The 17250-nt window shown below is 53.1% G+C and overlaps 1 protein-coding gene across 1 annotated transcript in view; it reads left to right on the forward strand.

Annotated features, from left to right (window-relative positions):
- The window catches only part of LOC144126048 (uncharacterized), a 24782-nt gene continuing 7532 nt past the window's right edge, over positions 1 to 17250 (forward strand). The window contains exons 1-2 of the mRNA XM_077659950.1: positions 1 to 78; positions 15918 to 15997. Of these exons, the coding sequence (XP_077516076.1) occupies positions 15923 to 15997 (75 nt within the window). The 5' untranslated portion in view covers positions 1 to 78; positions 15918 to 15922. The remainder of the gene's footprint in view (positions 79 to 15917; positions 15998 to 17250) is intronic.

The following is a 17250-nucleotide window of genomic DNA, read 5'->3' on the forward strand; positions in this document are numbered from 1 at the left end:
GAAGTGGAGGAAGAACAGAAAAGGCCACGGTGTACCGACGTTTCGCCTATTCCGGTCGGATCCAACGTTCTCGAAAAGGTGAGTCTATACGAGAGCACTCGACATGCAGGCTGCCACAATGGGTTCTTCTCAGCATGCACGGCCAAAGGAGCTTCAGATCTTGCACTTCCTTCGTTTAATCTTTGATGGTGGTGGTGAAAAACATTTATAAGCAATAAATTTTTTACAGAAAGGTGATTGGGGTAGGACCCTATTGGCCCTTTCCCCTCACAGTACTAGGTGGAGCCCCTATTCCGGGGCCCCATTGGCAAGCAACGCTGCCCGCGTCCGTTGAACCAAGGCCTTTTGGCTCTTCAGGTCTTGACAGCCGAGCAGGGCCGCCTCCCAGTCCTCTCTGGTGGGGTTGGGGTTGGGGGGGATAGATGGGTTAGATTGACACGCCCAAACCATGTGGAAGGTGTCAGACACCTCCCCACAGAACTGGCACGTGCCATCAAAGGATGTATTGAAGTGTTTAAGCACCGCCGGGCACAGTACAGTGTTAGTGAGAATTTTGATGAGGAGGCGCTCGTCAGCGCGATCCAGACCCTTACAAGGGGCCGGGTAGCGCCGGTGCTCCTCCTTGTAGTAATCGGTGATTTGTTTGAATGTAATGGCCAGATTGTCTGATTGGGAGTACCCTTCCAAGGACAGGGAGATAGCCCGGGGAGAGAGTGCGCGGGCGGCCTGATCGGCCTGTTCGTTTCCCTGGAGGCCCTGGTGACCGGGGGCCCAAATCAGGTTGCGTGGAGTTGGATCTTCAGATCGACAGCGATATTCCAGTATGCGCCAGGCAAGCGGGGGAGCCCAGCCCAACTCGTAGTTCCGACAGGCCCCTCGCGAGTCGGTGATGATGTGTTTTGACTTGGGATTCGTGAGAGCCAGAGCAATGGCAATCTCCTCCGCGTGTGTTGCGCTGTAGGCTTTGAAAGTGAGCCCGTTAACTGTGTTTGTGTTGTGTACGACTGCGGCCGTGTACCACCCCCCGTGGTGTGGGCCGGCAACGTCTACGTAATACACATGTTCTTGGTTACCATAGTATCGCGCCAACGCTTCCGCGCGCGCCTGGCGACGACCGCTATGGTCTTCACTGGACATGTTGCGGGGAAGGGGTCGGACCCGGAGGGCGCGTCTCCAGGGTTCTGGCACTCTCTCCCTTTCCTCAATGTGGTAGTCGTGTTTGATGTGTAGCCGGTCCAAGAGGCGGCGACCGGACGTGGTCTGTGCAAGACGCGTGTATTGGTTGCATAAGTGGGCCTCTCGAAGCTCCCGAAATGTGTTCACCACGCCCAAGGCCAGAAGCCTCTGGTTGGACGTGGCGATCGGAAGATCGAGAGCCCGCTTGATGACTTTCCGCAGGATGACCTCCAGTTGGTCATCATCATGTTTGCGCAGGTGCAAGTAGGGAGTTGAGTAGAGGATTCTACTCGTTACGAAAGCATGGGCAAGCCGCAGTGCATCCTTGCTTCGTAATCCGCCCCGCTTGTTTGAGACCCGGCGGACCATTCGGCCCACCTGGTCTCCCACCGTGCGAAGTTTGGCTATGGTGGTGTCGACTCTGCGTTGGTGGTGTATGAAGAGGCCAAGGACGCGGATCTCCTTGGCCTCCCGGATCGGTCCCGAGGGGAGACTGATGCGAAGCGGAGTTGTGTCCCGGGGGGAGGGACGTAAGTGCACAAATTCTGATTTAGCTGGGGCGCACTGGAGTCCGCAGTAGGCCGCGTAGTCGTCGACTAGGGTCGCTGCTGCTTGCAGGCAGGACTCCATGTGGCCCAGGTTGCCTTGCGTGGCCCAGATTGTAATGTCATCCGCATAAAGAGCGTGATGTATCCCGGGCAGAGAAGACAATTTGGAGGGAAGGCGAAGCATTGCCAAATTGAAGAGCAGGGGAGACAGGACCGCGCCTTGAGGTGTTCCCCTCGAGCCGATGGTGTATGGCCCGTGTTCCGCATCTTGTATGCGTATATAGGCTTGACGGTCTGTAAGAAATTGACTTATGTAATGGAATGTTTTGTGGCCACAGTTGGTGTTACTGAGGTGGTCCAGGATTACTGCATGTTTGACGTTGTCGAATGCGCCTTTAAGATCCAAGGCCAGGACCACCTTGTCGTTTTGGGGACATTCGACAGGATCTAAGATGTCGTGGTGGAGCTGCAGAAGTATATCCTGTGCTGACTTGTGAGGACGAAAACCGAACATGGTGTCCGCGAAAATGTGCTGTGTTTCGAGATAATCGGAGAGTCTGTCGCGCACCATCGTCTCCATCAGCTTGCCGACACAAGACGTCAGAGAGATGGGGCGAAGGTTCTCCACATCGATAGGTTTGCCGGCCTTCGGAATGAAGGTCACGAGAGCCGATTTCCAATCGAGAGGGAGAGGAGTCTCTCCGTCCCAAATGCTATTGATGTATTTGAGGAGCGCGGTGTAGGCTGCGTCGGGAAGGTTGGCCAAAAGCTTGACCGTAACCTTGTCGCGCCCAGGTGCAGTGCCCCGCTTCATCTTGCTTAAGGCCGCCCGGAGGTCGTGGAGCTGGAACGGCTTGTCCAGCTCCGCGTTCTCTTCGCCTGCATACGAGTACGCCGCCTGCCGGGGGTCCTTAGTGGTACAAAGGTATCGATCCCTGAGCGTGTGCGCTAGCTGTGTTGTCGTTCCTGTAAAGTTGTGCAATGCCCTATGTAAGTGGCGTTGGGTTTCCGTGCGTGTTTGTATTGGATCGATGAGAGCGCGGAATAGGCGCCACGTGTTGCGGCCAGACATCTGGCGCGCAGCCGCGTTGCACCGGTCCACCCAGTTAGTGTCGGCTAGCTGAGTAGCATATTCCGCTGCTTGTTGTGTGAGTTCGAGGATGCGTTTCTTTAGGTGTCTGTTATGTTTCTGTTTCTTCCATCGTTTGGTGAGGCTGCGGCGGGCCTCCCAAAGGTGGAGCAAGTGGTTGTCCACGTCCGTTTGTGTTTCTGTGAGCTGTATCTGCTTCTCGTGTTGCGTGAGTGTAGACGTGAGCGATTTGGACCATGCGTCGTATCCCGACTGGAGGGGATCTACGATAGGTAGAGATGTGCGGAAAGTCGTCCAGTCCGGTACACGAGCTTGTGTTAGTGGGCGTTTCAGGGGACGCATGTAAATGGTGGTGTTGATTATACAGTGATCACTACCCAGAGTGTCCTCTGTATTCAGCCAGTCGGCATGGCGTATGTTGCGTGTAAATGTGAGGTCCGGGCAAGTATCTCGTTGAATCGAATTTCCGACTCGTGTTGGGTTGGCGGGATCAGTGTGTAAAGTAAGTCCAAGTGTGGAAAGAAGTTCCGCAAGCTTCCGCCCACGTCTGTCCTCCCGGGGGTAGCCCCATAGCCTGCTCGGGGCGTTGAAGTCGCCGACGATCAGAAGGGGATCCCTTCCCGCCACCTGCATTGCTTGGGTGAAAATTTCATTGAACGTGACGTTCTTAAGTTTAGGTGGGCAGTAAATGTTTAGAATGTGTACAGGTGGGTCAGACCGCTTTAGGGGCAGCACGGACACCATCGTGTATGGGAAAGGCGGTGTTGTGGGGAGCGTGACTTCCTGCGCAGTATACTGCTTGTGAACAAGTATACATGTCTGCGGGTTGTGTTGAAATGTAGTGTAGTTTGTGAGTTTGGCACCGGCGCCGGGTTCCTGAAGGGCAACCACGGCGACGAGAAACTCAAAGGTCTCAAGATAGATGCGCAGATGAGTCCGCTTCGTGCGGTTCTTGAGACCTCGGCAGTTCCACTGCGTTATTGTAAGCGGCTGAGTTGCTCTTGCTCGCGACTTAGGGTTGGGGGCCATGGTCGGAGGCAGAGGGTGGGGTTACGTTGTTAAGACTCCCCAGTCCGCTAGTGCCCGGCGCAGACGTGGAGGAGTCTTCCGAGAAGTCAAATTCATCGGGAATAACTCTGTTGAATTTGGAGGGGCGGTTATCGTCCCTGATGGGCCCTACGCGTTTAAGGACGCGCGGATTGTCTTTTATCCATTTTTGGATAATGTGAGTTACTGCTTGGGTCACCTGTGCGATGACACTCTCCACCTGACGCGCAATGGTATCGTGGATAATTTGGGGGAGGTCAGCCAATTGTGTTTCAATTGCGGTCACCCGGCTCTCCAGGGCCGCGGCGCGACTCTCCACATTAGTAGGAATCTCCCTGTCTGTGATATTTTCTTCCTCTTCGCTCGACGCGGGCTGAGTAGGGAATTTGGCTTTGAGCGAGTTAAGCTCGCTGGCTAGTTTTTCGTTTTGAGCTCGCAAGAGGGCGAGCTCGCGCTTGAGTTCTTGCGTCTCGGCGGTGCTGGTGGGGGAGGAGGGAGGAGGGGAAGAAGAGGAGGCGACCCTCGCCCAGCTGCCTACCTTGGGTTGGTTGCAGGCGGCTCCGCCAGGTGAAGCGCCGAGAGCTGGGAACTCCGCTGCTCCGGGTGGTGGCGTTACCGTTGCTGTCTTGCCTGGGGGAGGCATCACGCCACATCGTGGCGTCTTCTGGTTGTTTTGCTGCCGCCCTCCCCGTGTAGCGCCGGAATTGGCTCCCTTGGATGGCGTCCTGGGCCCTGGCTGCGGCAGCTTGATGAATTTGGCGGTGCATTCGCGGGAGCTGGTGAGGTGCGGGCCCCCGCAGATTAAGCACATAGGGTTGCAGACGTGGGGGGCCATCCCCTCAGTACCAAGCCCCACGTTTTGACCACAAAGGCCGCATCTTTCCTTGACCGGGGTGGGACAGTTGTCCACCCGGTGCCCCAGTGTGCCGCAACGGTAGCACGCTGGCACCGTTTTTTTATACTTCTTGACGGGAGTCAGTTCTGCATTATAATGGACGTAACGCGGAACGCTGCGTCCCTCGAAAGTCAACACAGCTACATTCGATTTTCCCAGCTTGCGCACATGGACTAAATCACCACCGCGCCACTGCACACTATGTTTCAAGGATTCGCTGGTTTCAAGGTTATGCACAGAAATCACACCACGACACACATCACCGGTGAGCTTGAGGTGTCCGTGAAGCGGGAGCGATCCTTTGCTGGTTGTAATTTGGATGTCCGTCAGAAGCTTTTGAGCTACCTCGGGGTTCTGCGTGCCGCAGACGATAATGTTTTGCTCCCAATTGGGAGAAATTGTAATCGCATTCATATGCTGTCTGCCGATGAGTTCCGAAATGGCAGCGCCGAGCTCACCTTGCTGGAATGCTGTCTTGAGGGCGACCGTACTGCGTGGCCGCAGCACGATCACGTAATCGTCAGGGTTCATCCTGACCGTCGGCTTCGGCGTTTACTTGGAGACTGGTGAAAATGACTTTTGTGGACCTTTAGAAGACGGAGCGCGAGCGTCTCCCGTTGCTGATTTGTCGAGAGGAGTCTTGGGCGTTGCAGCTCCTCGTGCGTTCTGCCGGCGGCGGCGCCGGCTTTCAACGACTTGAAAAAGGGCAGCTTGCTGCGCCGAAATGGTGGATGGGCCATCCTCTGGTTGGCTTGCAGGGACAGACGACCACGACAGAGTCGTGGGGTCGTATCCGCGTTGTTCAGGCAGAGCCATGTTGAGCGGTTGACCGGCGGGCGTCTCCGCAGCCAGCGGCGTGGGAGCCGAAGCCGTTAGGCTTAGCTCGACCGCTACGTGGTGATGCGGAGGGTTGCTCGAAATGGCCGAAAATTGGGCGTACCTGGGTCAGATCGGTGTCTCCAGGATCCTGCTGACTTCACAGATGCAGTCGCACAGGTTTGATAGGTGTTACACCAGATTGCCGCGGTTCCAGTCGAAAATCGACGGAGCCGATGTGCAACGCGTCCGATCGCTGCGTCTGCTGTCGCGTCTCCCTCTTAATCTTTGACGCCACGGTCTCCTCAGAAATGTGAACGCTCTAGCCACTGTGGTGTGGCACTCAAATGAAATATTTGAGGCGCCTCGGTGCGCCGCTGCTATTTCTACGCAGCATGCTGGTACAGATAGGTGCATACTTCATTTATTCGAAAGGCCTTTCACAATTTTATCATCCTCGACTTTTAAGTAAGCTTAACATTATGTGTGTCTCTCGTGGCAGTCGGTCCGACGCTCATAGTTAGCGCCTCTGCACTGGCATGTTCAAGAAATTTTAAAATTTGTTCCAACTTGGAACGAGGCTTTACAAGAATCGCGTGAGAGCGCATTCGGTGCAGGGGAGATTGCCCGCTGTGTGGACAGCGCAGCAGGCTGTTAGTTCCTTTGTTAGTAGCCAGAATTATCAGTGTCAGCATACTATAAGTATTAGCAAAGCGCGAAATATTTTTGCACTCATCATTATATAGCAAGACAGTTTTCATAGGGTACCACTGCCCGTCTATTGCTGCGACATGCTGAGCCACTATGTAGTAGAAAGCATGTTCGTGTGCAGTGGATCAACTTTTTGAAAATGTGATTGCATAATCACGCGTTTATATCATTTGTGTTACTTCACTCGGAAAGAAAACGACTCGAGCGTTAGTATGCACCACTCACTTTCACCCTGCTATGTCCTCTCAGCAACTTCGCGAATGCACTTTAGTGCATTATGATGATGATGATTTTTTTTATGGCACAAGGGCATCTGTTGCCAAAGAGCGCCATGACACATTTATGCTCAAGGTGGGATCACAGACCTATTTTCTAAACACGTTACCCGAAAGCCGAGCACCAGGCCAGCAGAAAGCTTGTACCCATTGTATCCCGGGTGGGTACTCGGCAGCATTGAGGATCGAACACCGCACCTCCCGCATGCGAGGCTGATGCTTAAACCACAAGTCCACCGCTGCGGTTCCGTATACTATATTGTCACGTAGTGGTGATGGCAGTCGAAGCAGCGATGAAGACGGACGAAAGGGTCTTGTAAAAGAACTGTTTATTGGGCTGACTTGCACCCAAAATGGACTGAATCACTCGGCGGCAGCGAAGCGACAAGCGTGCTCGGCGGTCGTCGAACAGAATGCCCGCCGCTGTCCGCCGTGCTCAATTTAAAGCTGATAGCGAACATTCGAGATAAAGGGCGCAAAGTTACTAGAACATTCCGGAACAACGTAGAATCAGCTTTGCCTGGCTGCGATCAATCGAGATAAATCTAGTCGCGTCTTGCGTCGCAAACAAAGCGATAAGGTGGTGTCGCGGCAGATTTGAAAAACGAACAAACACTGCAAATATTGGCGGCATTACTCCCCTCTCAAAGAAGCATCGACCCGATGCATTAAAACAAATAATGCGACTAGTAAGGGAAAAAAACAGATCTTGCGAAAATAGAGCATGGAAATGCAGCGGCCTTTAGCGCGCATAATACGGCTTCAGACGGACTACGTGGACAACTTCTGGCCGTACGCGGCGTCGCTGGGATGCAGTCATTGCGTCAGGGATGACTTCATAATCCAGTTCACCCAGCCGACGAAGAACCTTGTACGGGCCGAAATAGCGGCGCAAAAGCTTTTCACTCAATCCACGGCGGCGAATGGGCGTCCACACCCAGACTTGGTCTCCTGGCTTGTATTCCGCGTTGCGTCTTCGTAGGTTGTAGCGTCTGGCGTCGGACCGCTGCTGATCTTTGATCCGTAATCGGGCAAGCCTTCGAGCTGCTTCTGCGCGTTGAAGGTAGGCGGCAACGTCGACGTTCTCTTCCTCTGTAACGTTGGGCAGCATGGCGTCCAGCGTGGTCGTGGCCTCCCTGCCATGGACGAGCCTAAAATGCGTCATCTGGGTGGTCTCCTGCACTGCGGTGTTGTAGGCGAAGACGACGTAAGGCAGGATGACATCCCAGGTTTTATGTTCGGCATCGACATACATAACGAGCATATCGGCGATGGTTTTGTTCAGGCGCTCGGTCAGTCCGTTGGTCTGCGGATGGTATGCAGTTGTCCTCCGGTGGCTGGTTTGGCTGTAGCGCAGGATGGCTTGCGTTAGTTCCGCCGTAAATGCTGTTCCTCTGTCCGTGATGAGCACATCGGGGGCGCCGTGTCGAAGAAGAATGCACTCCACGAAAAATTTGGCCACTTCTGCTGCTGTTCCGTTCGGTAGGGCTTTCGCCTCGGCGTAGCGGGTCAGGTAGTCGGTCGCTATGATGATCCACTTATTTCCAGATGTTGACGTTGGAAAAGGGCCAAGCAAGTCCATGCCAATCTGCTGAAAGGGTCTTGAGGGAGGTTCAATGGGGTTCAGAAATCCTGCTGGTCGTGTGGGAGGAGTCTTTCGTCGCTGACAATCTCGGCATGTTTTCACATAGTGTGCGACATCGGCAGACAGTCGGGGCCAGTAATACTTGTCTTGAATGCGGCGGAGGGTGCGAGTAAACCCGAGATGTCCAGCTGTCGGCTCGTCGTGTGAAGCCTGTAGAACTTCTTCGCAAGGACCTCATTCTGCACACAGAAAGAAGACAGTCCTCGCTTGAATGAAGCGGGGGGTGAAGAAACCTTGCCTTCCAGGTACTCGATGAGGCCTTTTAGGTTGGGGTCCGAGCGTTGCTGCTGAGCAAAAGAGCTTGCGCTGATAGGTCCCAGGAAGGCGTCCTCATCGTCGTCCAGCGGCGGTGCATCTACAGGGGCTCGTGAGAGGCAATCGGCGTCAGTGTGCTTGCGTCCGGACTTGTAAACGACGGTGACGTCAAACTCCTGGAGACGCAGACTCCATCGAGCGAGTCGGCCAGAGGGATCCTTCAAATTGGCAAGCCAGCAGAGCGCGTGGTGGTCGCTGACCACCTTGAACGGCCGTCCGTAGAGGTAGGGGCGGAATTTCGACGTAGCCCAGATGATGGCAAGGCACTCCTTCTCAGAGGTCGAATAGTTAGCCTCGGCCTTGGAAAGGGAACGGCTAGCGTATGCGATGTGACATTCCTTGTGTGCTGCGAGGTTCCGCGTTCCACGGCGCGGCGTAGACGGAGACCCAGATGACAGCGGCATCATCAATTACCCAGCCATGCACTTTGAGTGACGACCAGAACGAAGGGACCCGCCGCCGTGACAGCGGCATCATCAATTACCCAGCCATGCTCTTTGAGTGACGACCAGAACAACCGGACCCGCCGCCGCCGCCGCGGGGAAACAGGCTTTATCCTCCCCAATTTGCGTGGCCGTTCCAGGTGCGGCGGCCCTCCCGGGCACATTCCAGGACAAGGGAGCTGTCAGCGGGCCAGAGCGCGCCGTACCACAGCCGACGCTATGCGCTACCGCGAAGACAACATTCTTTCCCTCCTTCCCCTTTCGACGTGGGCTATCGCCGGGAAGGCACCCACAGCTTCCCGCCGTGCCTCGTGAACAAAAGCGCATTCCCAGAAGGGCCGTGACGGACACCTGTCATGGCGGACAGGCAGTACTCGCCAAGAATGTGGAAAGACAGGCGCTAGTGAATTAGCTCCGAAGAGAGAGCCTGTGTATACTCTCACTTGAGAGAGAGTGGTGGCGTTTTTGTTGTTTATTTAGTTTGTATTGTTAACAGACTCTGGGTTCGAGGCTAAGCCCAACCCAAGGAGTTGTCCCCATCTCGCATGTTATTTTGGATTGGAGAATTGATGCTTTGGGCGGGCCACTGGAAATGACCGCCCTTAGTCCTTTGTTAATCAAGTGCTTAAAAGCACATGTAAACGGATGCAGTCCAGTCTGAGCTGGGGCTCCATGCTTAGCATGTAATGTGATGCTACTTAGGCACTAACCTGCCCGGTCGATGAGTAAAGTAGTGCAAAGTTTGTTCTTTTGTAAATTCAGTTCTGCTTTTTCCAGTTTAACTCTCTGTATATATATGTTGTAAAATTATGCTCTGCTGTCATCATCTACAAGCTCGCCTCCTGTTCATCTTCCAAGCCGAACGACACTAGAGGAAGGGTTTGTGAACCATCCTCGAAGAAACGGACGACTATTGAAATTCTACTGCATACACGCTCAGGACGACATCGTTCGCCAAGAGGGCCTTCAGCGCCGAAGCCCGTCGGCGTGCAGCTTCTGCCAGCAACCGCTCGAGCCCAACTCCGGAGCCACTCCATCGCCCCCATGAAGTCGTCGGCACGTAAGCTCGGACGCCCCAGCCTCTGATGTATAATCTTAATCATGTGTAATTATTGAATATACCTGTTTGTTTAAACTGAGCCATACGGTGTCTCTTTGCCTCTCCGTCCCGTGTGGACCTGCGCATTATGGGCGGTCATCACAGCGATGACCTTCTCCAGCCCGTCACTTTTTTGAACGAGAACGGTGCCTAGTCCCACGCTGCTTGCGTCGGTATGAACTTCAGTATCGGCGTTTTCATCAAAATGCGCAAGGATCGGTGGGGACTGTAAACGACGCTGAAGTTCCTTGAAGGCTTCTGCTTGCGGCGCTTCCCATTTAAACGGCACGTCTGCCTTCGTCAGTTGGGTCAGGGGCTCGGCGATGCGCGAAAAGTTTTTCACAAATCGTCGGTAATATGCGCATAGTCCGAGAAATCTGCGCACTGCTTTCTTATCGGCCGGCGGTTGAAACTGTTCAATAGCAGCTGTTTTCTGCGGGTCTGGGCGTACTCCTTCCTTGCTAACGATGTGGCCTAGAAACAGCAGCTCTTCGTAGGCAAAGTGGCATTTCTCTGCTTTCAAGGTTAGGCCAGACGACTTGATTGCGTCTAGTACTGTTCGAAGTCTTTTGAGGTGCTCTTCAAAGTTCGAGGCGAAGACAACGACGTCATCTAAATATACCAGACAAATCTGCCACTTCAGGCCTGCCAGCACTGTATCCATTACTCGCTGAAACGTCGCTGGTGCGGAACAGAGACCAAATGGCATCACCTTGAACTCAAACAGCCCATCCGGAGTTATGAATGCTGTCTTCTCGCGATCTCTTTCGTCGACCTCAATTTGCCAGTAGCCGCTCTTGAGGTCCATCGATGAGAAATATTTGGCGTTGCAGAGGCGGTCCAGTGTGTCGTCGATGCGGGGGAGGGGGGTAGACGTCCTTCTTTGTTATGTTGTTCAAGCGGCGGTAATCCACGCAGAATCGAAGTGCGCCGTCTTTCTTTCTCACTAGAACAACCGGTGCCGCCCATGGGCTGTTTGAAGGCTGGATGACGTCGTCGCGAAGCATTTCTTCGACTTGGTCCCGGATGGCTTGTCGTTCTCGCGGAGACACACGGTAGGGGCTTTGACGGAGAGGTCGGACGTGTTGATCCGTTATAATGCGATGCTTGGCAATTGGCGTCTGTCGCACCTTCGGCGATGTCGAAAAGCACTCACTGTAGTTTTGAAGCAGATTGCGGATCTGGTCTTGTCTGTTCCGGTGCAGGGCTGGGTTGATGTCGAAAGTGGGCGAGTTCTCTTGGTCAGGCGGATCTTCTGCGGAGGGGTCGGAGAGGGCGAAGGAATCTCGTACGTCAGATATTTCGTCGTAGAAAGCAATCGTCGTTCCTCTGTTAATATGCCGGTATTCTTCGCTGAAGTTAGTCAGCAGTACTTCGGCCTGGCCATTGCGGAAATGTTGATGCCTCTTGCGATGCTGATTCCTCGGTCTAGTAGCAACTGCATGTTCCCCTCGATGATGGCTTCAGTGTTTATGGCTTTCGAGGCGCCTACGGTCACGATAACGCTTGAACGGGGTGGGACGCTCACTTCTTCCTCCAGGACACTTAGGGCAACGTGATTTTCCCGAGTTTTCATCGAAGCGATGGCTTCGTCCGTCGAAAGCGTGATCAGCTTGGATCGCAGGTCGATGATCGCCTGATGCTCATTAAGGAAATCCATACCCAAGATCACTTCGCGGGAGCATTGCGGTAGCACAACAAAGGTCGCAGGATAGGTATGTCCTTTGACAGTCACTCGCGCTGTGCATCGTCCTGATGGCGTAATGAGGTGGCCCCCAGCGGTGCGAATTTGTGGGCCGTCCCAAGCCGTTGTGACTTTTCTGAGCTGCGCAGCGAATGTTCCATTCATCACCGAGTAATCGGCTCCTGTGTCGACTAGAGCGGTAACTTTCCTGCCGTCGATAGTCACTTCTAGGTCGGAGGTCCTGGCTCTTGCATTGCATGTCGCTCTCGGCGTCGGGTCACGGCTTCGTCGCGTATGCGAGTCACGGGTGGGGCGTGTGGTCGAAGCTCCTCTGGGTGGCAGCGTCGATTTCAAGGTAGCTTGTGTCGTGGTCGAGGTTCTCATTGTGTGCGGCGTCGGTGCAGCGAGTGTCGGTTCTTCATGCGGCGTCGCGGGTGCAGCGTCTTCATGGGGCGTGGTCGGTGGAGGTTCTTCGGCGTTTAGCTCGTGAGCAACCTCACCTCCAGAGGTTGCTGCCTTTAGTTTCCCCTACGGGGGCTGGGCGACCTTCCTCGTACCGCGGCTGCGTAGCTGCGGCGTGGCGACGCAAAGCGCGAGGTTGACGGCGATGGTGAGCGCGAAAAGCGGTTCGGCGTCTACTCTTCTCGACGCAGGTACTCGTCGATTTCGTGCGGATGTTGTCCGAAGCGTGGTCGTGGGGCGTTAACGGCAAATCCTCGAAGACCGATACGTCGGTACGGGCAGTGACGAAGAATATGGCCGGCCTCACCGCAATGGAAGCACAACGGCCGGTTGTCGGAAGTCCTCCAGGCGTCGCATTTCCTGGGGCTTGAGCGTCGGTCATAGGCTGGGCGGGTGGGGGCTGGGAGGCGGCGTTGTGGAACGATTGGCTCATCTCGGGGAGGACGTGGGGGTTGTCGCTGGGGCTGAGCAGTACTTACTGCAGCGGCGTAGGTCATGGCCTGGGGTTCTGTGGCCGTCGGGGTGCCAAGTGCCTGTTGCACTTCTTCCCGTACCACATCCATCAGAGTCGCTGCTTGTGGCTGTGGGGAAGATGGCAGTAATCGGCGTAGCTCCTCTCGTACGATTTCGCGGATAACTTCCCGCAAGCTGTCGCTGGTGGTGGCCGGCGTGTCCGAACGGATTGCACAGGCAGAGGAAGGGCGATTGTACTGCCGAGCTCGAACGTCGAGGGTATTCTCAATCGTGCAGGCTTCTTGCATAAACTCCTCGACTGTTTTTGGCGGCTGGCGGACGAGGCTTGCAAAGAGTTGTTCTTTTACGCCGCGCATTAAAAATTGAACTTTCTTTTCCTCGGTCATCCCGGGATCGGCGCGGCGAAATAGGCGCTTCATCTCCTCGACGTAACTGCGGACGGGCTCATTCGGAAGCTGGATCCTGGACTCGAGGAGTCGTTCGGCTCTTTCTTTCCTCACGACACTGGTGAATACCTTCAATAGTTCTCTCTTGAATAGCTCCCATGTCGTAAGGGACGACTCGTAGTTTTCGTACCACGTGCGTGCGGAGCCATCCAATGAGAAAAAAACGTGTCCAATCTTAGCCGCATCATCCCACTTGTTGAATGACGCCACGCGCTCAAATTGGTCCAACCATTCTTCAGGGTCTTCGACTAGGGATCCACTGAAAGTTGGCGGCACCCGCGGCTGCTGCAGTATGATCGGTGTCGACATCTTCGGCGAGGTTGCGGTGCTCGTAGCAGCGTCTTTTCGCTGTCTGGTGCGGTCCGGCAGTTTCCCAAACTCAGGCTCCTCACCCTGGAGACGTCGGCTGGCTCGCTGAGCTGCTGGTTCGTCCTCGGGTGTGAAGCGCTTAGGGCTGGGTTCACGACTTGAAGGGGGCGTCCGGAACATGGAAGGCTACCCAGCACCTCCACCAGATGTCACGTAGTGGTGACGGCAGTCGAAGCAGCGATGAAGACGGACGAAAGGGTCTTGTAAAAGAACTGTTTATTGGGCTGACTTGCACCCAAAATGGACTGAATCACTCGGCGGCGGCGAAGCGACAAGCGTGCTCGGCGGTCGTCGAACAGAATTCCCGCCGCTGTCGGCCGTGCTAATTTAAAGCTGATAGCGAACATTCGAGATAAAGGGCGCAAAGTTACTAGAACATTCCGGAACAACGTAGAATCAGCTTTGCCTGGCTGCGATCAATCGAGATAAATCTAGTCGCGTCTTGCGTCGTAAACAAAGCGATAAGGTGGTGTCGCGGCAGATTTGAAAAGCGAACAAACACTGCAAATATTGGCGGCAATATGCTCGCGAGCGCATGAGGCCAGCACACTTGTGAAAGCCGCTGTCTCTCGCTATGAGACAAAGAGCACAAGGTGTAGGCAGAGCCCTCGGTAAGCCACGAAGCACGGTAGTATTTGCCGAACTGCATCCCAGCGCACCCTGCGCAGGCCTCCGGGAAAGGGGTCGAGAATTGTGCACATGCGCCCACAACTGCTGGTGGCTATTCCAGTGCTTTGCATGCTTTCGTTTTGGCGCCGCGATTGACGTGGCGCTTTTCTAGGCGGCAGTGCCGTTGACCTCATGAGCGCTGACAGTGCAGTTTGCGATGGCGTCGTCTCGTCTGCGTCAATAATTGGCGCCACGGGAAGCAGGCGTCTCTTAACGCCCACCGATCCCAACACCACCGCCTACATCCTCAATATTAAGCAGCTTGCGTATACACCTCCCATTAGGAAAAAAAAAACAGCTATGGCTTTCCCTTGGCCAACCCAGTCATGTGTAATACAATACAGCATTGCGCCAATGTCTCTGTCCTTCAAACAAATGCCCATGCCGTATATATTTCTTCCCTCACGCACAAAATGGGCTCATCATTTCTTAATTATATGACAGACTAAGCATTCTAACCGATGCACAGAGCGCAAAAGCACAGTATATTGTAGTTCCATATCGTGTGGTCGGTACGTCTGCGTTATTTGCTAGACGGAGCTCAACATGTTTTCTTCATGCAGTGCAAAGCCATTCATATGAGTAGTGCTATCTAAGGTTAATGTTGAAATCATTCAAGACCAGCTTATAGGCATTTGGTGTTGTCCTGGGCATGGGATGAGTTCTGAATTTAGGTTCGAGTGGCAGCTTGCCTGATGAAGTCTAGTGCACCTAGTCAAAGACAACTAAAAAACGCATCTTTAAATCCTCCTCAAAAGAGGCCCTCCAGCCAATGGGGTCAATCGATCGTCAAGACGTGGCGGTTAATCTATTTGCACCTGCTAGCATTACAGCGCAGTGCAAGAAGATTAACAACATATTAACCACGGATTAACATAATTAGCCGTGATGCCATGGCAATCAGTCGACGCCACTGGCTGGAGGGCCTCCTTTGAAAGGCATCTGCTGCTGCGTTCTTGAGTTGTATTCGACTCAAGTTTAGCGCGGCCAGCTGTTGCACATGAAAGATTAGACGTGAGTCGTTTACCGCAAAGAGCAGCAGCCTCCCTGCTACGCCATGCTCTCACCGCTACCAATCTTTGTTATCTTCTGGCGACCATACCTTCTATCGTCCTTTTCGCGGTGCCATTGAGTAATCGTTAATAATAACACATTTTTTACTTAAACCGATAATATATGGCACCACTTTCACTGTAAAAGGTGAAATGAGGAGAACGTGTAGGTCGAGCTGGGTCCAATTAAAGTCCTCTCCGCCAGGTTTTCACCTTACCAGCTAAACAATTTTCGAACGTTTTCCGGGAGATAACAACGAAATGCGCTTTTGAAATAGTTTTAAACTCTGAGTAAACCACTGCTCACCAGTGCTGCGCTGAAGTAACATCAAAATGCTTCACCAAAAAGCCACAATGTCCATCCTGTTGTACCCTGTCGAGCGAAGCTTAAAGCGCGATGTACACTACAACATGCTGCCTACTCATTGGTACATGTTGATTCTCCAAAGTAGCGTAGCTTTCTAACGATTGAATAATTGTAATTAACATCCATTAGGGTATAGACATGCAGCAGAAATAAAGGGAAATTTCTGTAGAAAAGTGTGTTCCCTTTCATATCGATCACGACTGTACAGTATATACCTTTTCTTTCGTGGCCTTACACCTGTTCTCAGATGTTTGGTGGTTGCCAACTGCGCCACCTCTTGGCCATGCAGCACACGCCCCGCACTAACTGTCATTTTGCTTTTGTCCTATTTCAGGAGCCATGGCACACGTGGGCTGGGACGTGCTCAAGATGTCGGGCAGGAGGCGTTGGCTGCGCAAATTCAACACCTGCCTGGTGGGAAACACTAGTCGCGCGCATGCCCCGTTTCTTTTTCTGGCCGAGTTTGTCATTTCTTCATTTTGGAAGCGTTTGTCGGATACGGCCTGTCGTGCAGGAAAAAAAACTCAGGAGGGAGCGTACCGTGACAGTACTGAAACCTATTCATAAAAACTGCGAGGAAGAAAGTCGGCCCCACGTGACAGTCCATGGCGGGTTTTATTGGCCAAGGCCGAGTCTAAAGAAAATATGTAAAGGGAACGCCTTCTGATTTAACGCATGACTTAACGCCTCCTTCTGAGTTTTCTTTCCGCCATGCAATGTGTAGTCAGCAGGGTGAGAGAGCTGATTTCAACTACCACTTCTCCTATTCTCTTGACAACCAAGTGGCGGTGAAATATTGCACAGATTTATAGAACTCTAAGGTTGATAGATTTATAGAATTCAACAACCAAGTGGCGGTGAAATATTGCACAGATTTATAGAACTCTAAGGTTGATAGATTTATAGAATTCAAAGGTTGGTAAATGAAATGTCTTGTTTAATAATACAAGCGCAATAGAAAAGCACGAAGACAATTTAATCTCTTTATTGCGTAGTTTAGGTTCTCCCTTCAGTTTTTGTCCGCTGTTCTCTGTACATTTTAGAATGAGCTCACCGCGGATTGCTTCCCGTAGACAAGCTCAGCAAAGCCTTGTCACCCATTTCTGACTAAATTTTGTGATCATAGATGTAATATCTGCCTCCCATTACACTTTACGAAAGCTGTACCAGACAAGTGTCGGGGAGCGAACTAGTGTCAATAAAAAAAGTGTCGGGGAGCGAACTAGTGCCAATAAAAAAATTCAGCCGCCCACGCTTAGGGTACAATGGATGTGATAAGAGATGGTTACCACACTGATGACGTCATGTGTTGCAGCCACTGAACTGCCCCCCTCCCCCCCTTCACATCTCTCAAGCCTCGAATTTTTAGGCGCGCAGACTAATCGTGAACCAATTCATAGCTATAGGTTTGGTGTGTGGCAAAACGGAATCAAATCGCGACTATCGGCATAAACGCATACCAGTTCGGAATAAATTCAACAAGATAATGCCGCTCGGCGAAAACAGGGACGTCAGTTGTTTATAGGACACGACTGTTTACACAGCACCGCATCGATTGTCCTTCGAAGCCACTTTTCCTCAGAGCACTGCTGAGAACTACTGTTTCTTTGGATTCGATTTTGAAAAACCTTCGGAGCGTCGTCTCCGAGAAGCCTGTCATGCTTGAA

The sequence above is a fragment of the Amblyomma americanum genome, chromosome 3 (genome assembly GCF_052857255.1).
Source record: "Amblyomma americanum isolate KBUSLIRL-KWMA chromosome 3, ASM5285725v1, whole genome shotgun sequence".
NCBI lineage: Eukaryota > Metazoa > Arthropoda > Arachnida > Ixodida > Ixodidae > Amblyomma > Amblyomma americanum.